The sequence below is a fragment of the Chiloscyllium plagiosum genome, chromosome 39 (assembly GCF_004010195.1).
Source record: "Chiloscyllium plagiosum isolate BGI_BamShark_2017 chromosome 39, ASM401019v2, whole genome shotgun sequence".
NCBI classification, from domain to species: domain Eukaryota; kingdom Metazoa; phylum Chordata; class Chondrichthyes; order Orectolobiformes; family Hemiscylliidae; genus Chiloscyllium; species Chiloscyllium plagiosum.
The window spans coordinates 13,904,622-13,915,251 of record NC_057748.1 but is presented as its reverse complement, the minus strand read 5'-3'; the positions used below and the strand labels follow the sequence as shown (position 1 = coordinate 13,915,251).

General features: G+C 46.9%; 1 protein-coding gene across 1 annotated transcript in view; it reads left to right on the top strand.

Moving 5' to 3' along the window:
• The window catches only part of LOC122542252 (caspase recruitment domain-containing protein 11-like), a 119,658-nt gene that overhangs the window by 26,221 nt on the left and 82,807 nt on the right, over positions 1 to 10,630 (top strand). Inside the window, exon 3 of the mRNA XM_043679794.1 lies at positions 8,320 to 8,457. Coding sequence (XP_043535729.1) covers positions 8,320 to 8,457 — 138 coding nt within the window. The remainder of the gene's footprint in view (positions 1 to 8,319; positions 8,458 to 10,630) is intronic.

The following is a 10,630-nucleotide window of genomic DNA, read 5'->3' as shown; positions in this document are numbered from 1 at the left end:
AACCCGGGTCTCTGGCGCTGTGAGGCAGCAGTGCTAACCACTGTGCCACCGTGCCGCCCAGGATAGGGCACCCAGAATCAATGGGGGTGTTGGCGACGAGGGGGAAATAAAACCTTCCTGGACTGAAAGACATGATGAAAACCTTCTCAGAGTCTGAGTGCTCCACTGTTTCAGGCCCAACTGTCTGGGAGCTGTTGAGCCCGAGGAAAGTGGCATTCAAGGCAGTGGAGGCATTTAAGAGGGCTTGGATGATTATTCCAATAAAAATTGTGAGTAGTGGGTATGGGTGCAAAGCAAGAGATTGGGAATGATGCCTGTCTAATGAGTTGGCGCAAGCATGATGGACTGAACTGCCTCCTCCTGGACTGGGATCCCTCTGTGATTCCGTGATGTGTAGAGCTCAGTTCTCTCCCTGGAAAAGGGATAGCATCACAGAGTCAGAGCTCCGAGCAGTAACAAATGTCTGTATTACAAAGCGGTTGCAGCACAGAAACAGGCCATTCAGCCCAACAGGCTCATGCTGGTATTTATACTCCACATGAGTTTACTCCCATTGCCTTGTGTCTAATTCCATCTGCACAGCATTCTCGTTGTTTCTTGCTGATGTGTTTATCTGATTGCTCCTTAACTGTATCTGTCATTCAGAGCATAGCACATAGGAGCATGTTGGAAATATAGATTAGCGGCAACAGGAGACCACTCTGCCCCTCCATCAGCCTTCTCCATCTCCATCAGCCTACCATCCCTCGATCCCATTCTGCCATTCAACGGGATTGTGGCTGATCTCAGTGCTCCACATTCCTGCCTACAACTGGAAATCTTGTTTTCCAAGAATGTACCAAGGATCTCTGTATGATAAATATTCCAGGATACGGCTTTCATTACCTTTTAAGAAAGGGACATTCAAAGTCTCTCTCTTTGTGATAAGAGTAGGCCACTCAGCCCCTCGAGTCTGTTCCATAAGTCACGGTTGATCCTCTACCTCAACACCATTTTCCCTTGCTATCCTAATTTTTTTTATTCATTCACAGGATGAGGGCATCGCTGGCTAGGCCAGCATTTATTACCCATTCCTAATTTCCCAGAGGGCAGTTTAAGAGTCAACCACATCGCTATGGGTCTGGAGTCACATGTAGGCCAGACCAGGTATGGATGACACTAAAGGTCATTAGTGAACCAGACGGGTTTTAATTGATTCATGGTCATCGTTAGACTCTTAATTTCAGATTTTTAATTGAATTCAAACTCCACCATCTAACATTCAAGCTCAGGTCCACCAGAATATTACCGGAGTCTCCGGATTAACAGTTGAGCCTTAGTACCACTCGGCTATCACCTCTGCTTCATAGAGTCAGACACAGCACAGAAACAGACCCTTCGGACTAATTCATCCTTACCAACCAGATATCCTAACCTAATCTAGTCCCATTTGCCAGCATTTAGCTCATATGCCCATATTTCTAAACCCTTCTATTCATATACCCATAGAGATGCCTTTTAAATGTTGTAATTGTACCAGCCTCCACCACTTCCTCTGGCAGCTCATTCCGTACATGCACCACCCTCTGCGTGTAAAAGTTGCCCCTTAGGTCTCTTTTAAATCTTTCCCATCTCACCTTAACCTATGCCCTCTACTTCTGGACTTCCCCTAACTGCAAGTACTTTGATACTTTTCATATCTAGATGACTCTCGGCCCCTGACTTGAACTTACTCAATGACTGCGTTTCCACAGCCTCCTGGGGTAGGGAATTCCAAAGGCTCACCATCCTCCAAGTGAAACATTTCCTTATCTCAGCCTTAAGGGCCTAAGACTGAGGGTCTGTGGTCTGATTCTAAACCCACATCCAGGCGAAACTCCCTTTCTGCATCTACACTGTCCAGTCATGTTAGAATCTTGGACTTCAGTGAGAACACCTGTCTAAAACTCGAGAGGGACACAGGATGTGGAGGAGCTGCTGTTGGACTGTGGTGGACAAAGTTAAAAGTCCTGAAGAAGGGCTTATGCCCGAAACTTCGATTCTCCTGCTCCTTGGATGCTGCCTGACCTGCTGCGTTTTTCCAGCAACACATTTTTCAGCTCTGATCTCCAGCATCTGCAGTCCTCACTTTTCTCAAAGTTAAAAGTCACGCAACACCAAGTTATAGTCCAACAGGTTTATTTGGAAGCACTAGCTACCTGATGAAGCAGCAACACTCTGAAAACGTTTACTTCCAAATAAACCTGTAGGACCACGTCATGGTTTTTAACTTTGTCCAGAGGACACAAATCTTGTTTCCTCAGCCTTTCCTTGTAAACATGTTTCTCCTGAATTCCTCAATTGGATTCATTAGTTGTTTTATATTCATGCTCCCTAATTTAGAACTGGCCCCGGTCCTGGACAGACACATCGAACCCCTTCCCAATTTCAACGCTCTCTCCACTGGGTCACTCTTCAGTCTTCTTTTTTCTCGAGAAAGTAGTTCCACTCAATTCGGACTTTCCCAATAGCGTGGCAACCTCTATTGCACCTTTGCAGGGTGGAAATATCAATTAGAAGGGACACGTGCTTAATGTAAAAGTTTAGAGGAGATTTGAGACATTTTGTTTTTCACACAGAGGATGGTAAGTGCCTGGAATGTGCTGCCAGGGGAGGTGGTGGAGGCAGGTACAAAGGCAACATTTAAGGAGCACCTGAGCATTCAGGCAGGGAACAGAGGAATTAATAGTACATGGATAGGCCGGGACATCTTCCCCTGGAGGCTGAGGGGTGACCTTATGGAGGTTTATAAAATCCTGAGGGGCATGGATTGGATAAAGTCTTTGCCCCAGGGTGGGGGAGTCCAGAACGAGAGGGCATAGGTTTAAAGTGAGAGGGGAAAGATTTAAAAGAGACCCAAGGGATAACCTTTTCAGGAGTGGAATGAATTGCTCGAGGAAGTGGTAGATGAATTGAATTTATTGTCAGGCGAAAAGGGAAAATGAAAAGCTTTGCCTTCTGAGCAATATGGGGAGATCACAGAGTTAAGTAGCGTAGATAAGTAAACAATAGACAAACAGCGGCAAAAACAAAAACACCGGGACAGGCGAATGTTAAGAGTTTGTGAGTCCATTCAGTATTCTAACAACAGTAGGGTAGAAACCATTACGACAGGTACAGTTGCGACATTTAAAAGACATTTGGACAGCTCCATGAATAGGAAAGGTTTAGATGGATTAGGTCAAATGCTGGCAAATGGGAACAGTTTAATTTGGGATACCTGGTGGGCGTGGATGACCTGTATAACTCTGCCTCTATAAAAGCTTTTTTAGTTTAGAAAGGCGCCCTCTGTTAGCCCAGGTGAGTTGAGCCGAAGGGTCTGTTCCCCTACTGTACTGTCCTTTGTCCTCCAGTGCCTCTGAACGAAGAAAGACGACTCTTTTGTGAATCTTTCCCTGTACTGTTGATAGTTAAATATTTAATATTACTGCAAGCTGGAGTGCACCTTGCTGTCATGGGAATTCTAGATAAGCATTTGCCAATAGATAGGGTGAATAAACAAGGTCTTTTCCTGAGGACGGGGAGTTCCCATCGAGAGGGTGTATGTTTGAGGTGAGAGGGAAAAGATTAGAGGGGACCTAAGCGCAACATTTTCACTCAGAGGATGGTGCACGGATGGAATGAGCTGCCAGGGGAAGTGGTGGAGGCTGGTACAATAACAATGTTTAAAAAGCATCTAGATGGGTATAGGAATAGGCATGATTTAGAGACGCTGGGGTGTACAAAGTTAAAAATCACACAACACCAGGTTATAGTCCAACAGGTTTACAGTTTTTGGAAGCTAGTTCTTCTAAATAAACCTGTTGGACTATAACCTGGTGTTGTGTGATTTTTAATATATGAATAGGAATGACTTAGAGGAAAATGGGCCAAACGCTGGCAAATGGGACTAGATTAGTGTAGATATTTGGTTAGCATGGGTGAGTTGGACCGAAGGGTCTGTTTCCATGCTATATCACTCTATGATGAAACTACCTCACTCATTTCTCAATTGTTGGTCATTAGGTTAAGGATTCCCTATCAACTTGTGATGTCATTCAAATTAATTATTAAACCAGTATGTAACGAAAGCAGTATAAAGATAAAAAAAAAGAAATGATTATGAATTAAGACTCTGGTGGTACATGCGGTACTGTGCCTAGCTCTGGGCCAGGAGCCACACCCCCGCCAGGTTCAAGTCCCAACTGCTCCAGGAGTGGTAATAAAATCTCTGAACAAGTTAATTCGAAAATATCTACAGAGAGAAAGTGAGGGCTGCAGATGCTGGAGAGCCAGAATCAAAAGGGTGGCGCTGGAAAAGCACAGCCGGTCAGACAGTGTCAAAGGAGCAGGAGAATCGATGTTTTCAGCATCAGCTCTTCATCAGGAATGTCTACACATAACAGTACATGTACAATCAGAAATCTATGTGCAACATCATGTTTTTATGGCCTGTATTTAAAGGTAAGGGGACTCATGTGGTACAGTGGTAGTGACCCCATCTTGAGGCCTGGAGGCCCAGTTTCGAGTCCCATCTCCTCCAGAGGCGTATAACAACAGATTTTGATTTGAAAATATCTAAACTGAGGACAGAGGATAGGGAGATGTTAATCCATTGATAATGTCACTGAGCTCCAGGATAATATCCTGGAAAAGGGGTTCAAGTACTTCCATTGTGAATGGTGAGATTTGAATTCTGTAAGACAAAGATAAATAGACCAACACAATTTGACATGGCAATTATCCACAGGTAAGAGGCTTAGTACGAACCATCTAGATCACTACTGACCACAGAGTCCCCATTCATAAGTTTGACTCTGTTTCTCTCTTCACCGATGCTGCCAGACCGACTGAGTTTCTCCAGCAATTTCTGTTTTTGTCCCAATCATTGACCCTAACTGACCATGCCACCCCTCTATTCTTAGTATCTAGTGACCTCAGCTCTCTCCTGTCCCTGAATGGTACTGTCCTCAGTCTTCCCCTATCCCCAAATGGTACTGACCGCAGCACTCCCCCTGTCCCTGAAATGGTACTGACCTCAGCCCTTCCCTGTCCCCACATGGTGCTGATCTCAGCCCTCCCCTGACCTGGAATGGTACTGACCTCAGCTCTCACCATCCCTGAATTTTACTGACCTCAGCCCTTCTGACTTGGAATGGTACTGACCGCAACCCTCCCCTGACCTAGAATGGTACTGACCTCAGTCCTCCCCTGATCTAGAATGGTACTGACCTCAGCCCTCCCCGACCTGGAATGGTACTGACCTCAGCTCTCCCCATCCCTGAATGGTACTGACCTCAGCCCTCCCCGACCCGGAATGGTACTGACCTCAGCCCTCTCCTGATCCGGAATGGTACTGACCTCAGCCCTCCCCGACCCGGAATGGTACTGACCTCAGCCCTTTCCTGACCCGGAATGGTACTGACCTCAGCCCTCCCTTGTGCCCACATGGTGTTGACCTCAGCCTTCCCCTGTCCCCACATGGTACTGACCTCAGCCCTCCCTTGTCCCCACATGGTACTGACCTCAGCCCTCCCTTGTCTCCACATGGTACTGACCTCAGCCCTCCCCTGTCTCCACATGGTACTGACCTCAGCCCTCCCCTGTCTCCACATGGTACTGACCTCAGTACAATCTATCATTGACTCCAGAACATTATTAAAAATCCCACACTACCAGGTTATAGTCCAACATGTTTATTTGGAAGCACTAGCTTTCGGAGCACTATTCCTTCATCAGGTAGCCAACACCATTGGCTCATGAACATTGACTAGCCTCTTAAAGAAGCACGAGAACAAAGGAAAATCTCAAAAGCAAACTTACACATTTAAATTTAAAGTTTATACAGGCTGATTAAGTATTCTGGAAGGCCTGAGATGTACCAGTGGACACCACATGCTCCTTCTCCAGGGACACTGGGGGTGTGAGTCTCTCTCTATTTGTGCTCTAGGTACTTAATTAAACCACTCTCCTCTCCACTTGACAGAATATGATTGTTGGGTGGGGACAGTGGTGTTGTTATGAGCAGTAATTCAGAGACCCAGGTGATCGTGAGTTCAATCCCCATCATTTTACATGTTGGGACCACAAATTCAATTGGCTCATATACAGCTGCAGTGAAGGTGACCATAAAGATATCATTCTTTGTCATTTTTTTTTTAAAAAAGCATCTCGTTTGTTAATGTTTTTAGGGATGGAAATCTGCTGTCCTTGCCCAGCCTGGTGTTTAAGTGACACCAGAGCCCATAGAATCGTGCAGTACAGAAGAGATCCTTTGGCCCATTGAGACTATACCAACCAAAAATACATGAAAATCATAGAGTCGTACAGCACAGAAACAGAGTCTTGGTCCAACTCACCCATGCCGAACAGATATCGTAAATTAATCTAGTCCTGCTTGCCAGCACCCGGCCCATATCCCTCCAAACCCTTCCTATTCATATACCCATCCAGATGCCGTTTAAATGTTGTAATTGTACCAGCCTCCACCACTTCCTCTGGCAGCTCATTTCATACATGTAACACCCTCTGTGTGAAAAGGTTACCCCTTAGGTCCCTTTTATATCTTTCCCCTCTCACCTTAAGCCTGTGCCCTCTAGTTCTGGACTCCCCCACTCTGGGGAAAAGACCTTGTCTATTTACCCTATCCCTGCCCCTCACGATTTTATAGACCTTTATAAGGTCACTCCTCAGCCTCCGTCGCCCCAGCCTGTTCAGCCTCTCCCTGTAGCTCAAATGCTCCAACCCTTGCAACATCCTCGCAAATCTTTTCTGAACCCTCTCAAGTTGAACAACATCTTTCCTGCAGCAGGGAGACCAGAACTGAATGCCGTATTCTATGATCTACACTAGTCCCACTTGCCAACACTGCGCCCATCGCTTTGGACGTTGTGAAGCTTCAAGTCCTCCTCCATGTATCTTTTGAAGGTTGTGAGGTTTCCCACCTCAACCAGCCTCCCAGGCAGTGCAGCCCAGATTCCAAGCAACATATGTTGGGAAAAACCTTTTACTCAAACCTCCTGCCTTTCACTTTAAAACTATGCCCCCATTTTATTGACCCTTCACCTAAGAGGGAGAGCTGCTGTCTATCCACCCAGTCCATGCCCCTCCTGATCCTATACACCTCTGTCAGGTTCCCCCTCAACATTGTCTGCTCCAAAGAAACCAACCCGAGCTTATCCAGCCTCTCTCCATCATTGAATCGCTCCATCCTGGGCACCATCCTGGTGAATCTCCTCTGCACCCCCTCCAGTGCAATCACATCCTTCCCATGGTGTGGGGACCATAAACACACACACACACCAGCTGGGGCCTCACCACATCCTGTACAGCCCCAACATAACCTCCCTGCTTTGCCAGGGATAAGGGCAAGTGTCCTGTATGCCTTCTTAGCTGTCCTATTAACCTGTCCTGTTTCCCTGAGCTTCCTCGTGTCCTACCATTCATTGTTAATTGTCTTGTTCTTTCTTCCAAAGTGCATCACTTCACATTTATTAGGATTAAATTCCATATGTGGCTGACTCGTAACTGCCCTCTGAAATGGTCTGAAGAAAGGTTCCACCTGAAACGTTGATTTCTCCACCTCCTGATATGCCTGGCTTGCTGTGTTCCTCCAGCCTCCTGCCTGTCCCTCCTGATACTGCCTGGCTTGCTGTTTTCCTCCAGCCTCCTGCCTGCCCCTCCTGATGCTGCCTGCCTTGCTGTGTTCCCCCAGCCTCCTGCCTGTCCCTCCTGATGCTGCCTGCCTTGCTATGTTCTACCAGCCTCCTGCCTGTCCCTCCTGATGCTGCCTGCCTTGCTGTGTTCCCCCAGCCTCCTGCCTGTCCCTCCTGATGCTGCCTGGCTTGCTGTGTTCTACCAGCCTCCTGCCTGTCCCACCTGATGCTGCCTGGCTTGCTGTGTTCCTCCAGCCTCCTGCCTGTCCCTCCTGATGCTGCCTGGCTTGCTGTGTTCCTCCAGCCTTCTGCTGGTCTCCCACAGGTTCCAGCATCTGCAGTTTTTTTGTTTCTGAAATGGTCCAGCTAGTCACTCTAATGAACAGCAGTTAGAGACAGGCAAAAAGGACTGGCCTTGCCCAGTGATGCCCATTGCCTGTGAAAGAACAACAATACAACCTACCACTATCAATCTGCTATTACCTCCTCATGCATGTAGAGTTTAGCAGATGGGATAGACAAGTCTAGCCTTCATGGTTTCACCAAGCTACTGGGGCCAATGATGGCACCCCTATTGACATTGCCAATTCAGCATGGGTGCAGGGATCTGGTCCAATTTTCCTCCTGACTGTTCCGTCATCTTAACAGTAGACCTTTCTGTCCACAGGCCGCCTTCTGGACATTTTGCGTTCTCGAGGTAAACCTGGATATGAGGCCTTTTTGGAGAGCCTGGAACTTTACTACTCTGAATTGTACAAGTTAGTAACTGGCAAGGAGCCAACCAGATGTTGCTCAGTACTGGTCGGTAAGTAAGTCATTGTTTACTGTGCTAAGTACCTCATCATCACCCAACTAAGACCGAGCAATGAGGTATTGGTGTAGTGGTAATATCTCTGGACTAGTAGTCTAGAGGCTTAGATAATGCACTGGGAGACATGGGTTTGAGTCCGATCCACCTATTGAAGTTTATAAAATCATGCGGGAATTGGATGGGGTGAATAGCCAAGGTCTCTTCCCCAGGGTAGGGGAGTCCAGAACTAGAGGGCGTAGGTATAAGGTGAGGGAGAAAGATTAAAAAGGGACTTAAGGGGCAATGTTTTCATAAAAAGAGTGGTGTGTGTATGGAATGAGCTGCCAGCGGAAGTGGTGGAGGCTGGTACAATTACAATATTTAAAAGGCATCTGGATGGGTATATGATTAGGAAGGGTTTCGAGAGATATGGGCCAAATGTTGGCAAATGGGATGAGATTAATTTATATGGGCCAAATGCATGGATCTGTTGGACCGAAGGGTCTGTTTCCACGCTCTGTGACTCTTTGGTAGTTTTTGGAATTTAAATTCAGTGAATAAAATCTGGAACTGAAATTTAGTCCTCATGACAGTGATTGTGAAACCATCATCACATCTTCGCTTGTGATGCCAAGATATACAAGGCCAAGGGCTGGAAATTGAGATTAGAATGGTAAGGTGTTTGGTTTGGACAGGCCCAGACTTTGATGAGCGGAAGGGTGTTTTTCTACATCATACACCTCCCCGATTCTTATGTTGTAAAAGCTGAGTTGGTTCACTCATGTCCTGAAGGGAAGGAAATCTCTTGGCGTGATCCGGTCTGGCTGACTTTTTTTATGCATTCACAGGATCTGCGCCTCGCTGGATAGGTGGTAGTTAAGAGTCAACCACATTACTCTGGGTCAGGAGTCCCATGCAGGCCAGACTCAGATTTCCTTTCCTAAAAGGACATTTGTGAACCAAATGGGGTCTTCTGATAATTGCCAATGGTTTCATTAGACTGTTAATTCTCAGTTTTTATTGAACTCAAACTCTGCCATGGTGGGATTTTGAACCCCAGTCCTCAGAACATTCCCTGGCTCATTGGATTAATAGCCTGGCCCTAATACCAGTAGGATATCACCTCCCCTAAGTAACTGCAGACCCACTGCAATCTCACTGACTTTCAAGTGCTCTCTGTGGCTCAGTTCATGGCTAACTCTCAGGGGAGACAATGGCCTCGTGGTATCCTCGCAGATGGTAGCATTTGAGGTCAATTAAAAGAAAACTGGAATTAAGAGTCTAATGATGACCGTGACCATTGAGTGGTGGCTCAGTGTTGGCACTGCTGCCTCACAGCGCCAGGGACCCAGGTTCGATTCCAGCCTCGGGAGACTGTCTAAATGGAGTTTGCATGTTCTCCACATGTCTGAATGGGTTTCCTCCCACAATCCAAAGATGTGCGGGTTAGGGTGGATTGGCCATGGCAAATTGCCTATAGTGTGCAGGCTAGGCAGGTTCGACATGGGAAATGCAGGATTCCAGGGGTAGAGTAGGGCAGTGAGTCTGGTTGGGATGTTCTTCCGAGGGTCAGTGGGGACTTGGTGGGCCAAGTGACCTGCTCCCACACTATAGGGATTCTTTGAAGCATTTGTTGATTGTTGGGGGATGGAAAATCCATCTGGTTCACTAATGTCCATAAGACATAGGAGCAGAAATCAGGCCATTTAGCTGATTGAGTCTACCCTGCCATTCAATCCCGGCTGGTAGGTTTCTCAACCCGATTCTCTCGCTTTCTCCCAGTAACCTTTGAGTTAATGGTCTGCCCAGGCCTACCACACGAAGGCTGCTTTTTGGGGCCTGTGTGGGTGAGGGGAGAATCCCTGTACAAGTGGATTTATCTGCCTGGTGACCAGATACATTTGGTAGGACTCTTATCCCTGAAAACAGACGGCCAAGCCAATGTGCACATTGACATCTGGCACATCACCTGGAAATGAGATCAACAAATAGAGAAAACTCCATACAGTGGCACGGTGGCACAGTGGTTAGCACTGTTGCCTCACAGCGCCAGAGACCTGGGTTCAATTCCCGCCTCAGGCGACTGACTGTGTAGAGTTTGCAAATTTTCCCCATGTCTGCGTGGGTTTCCTCCCACAGTCCAAATTTCCTCCTACAGTCCAAAGATGTGCAGGTCAGGTGAATTGGT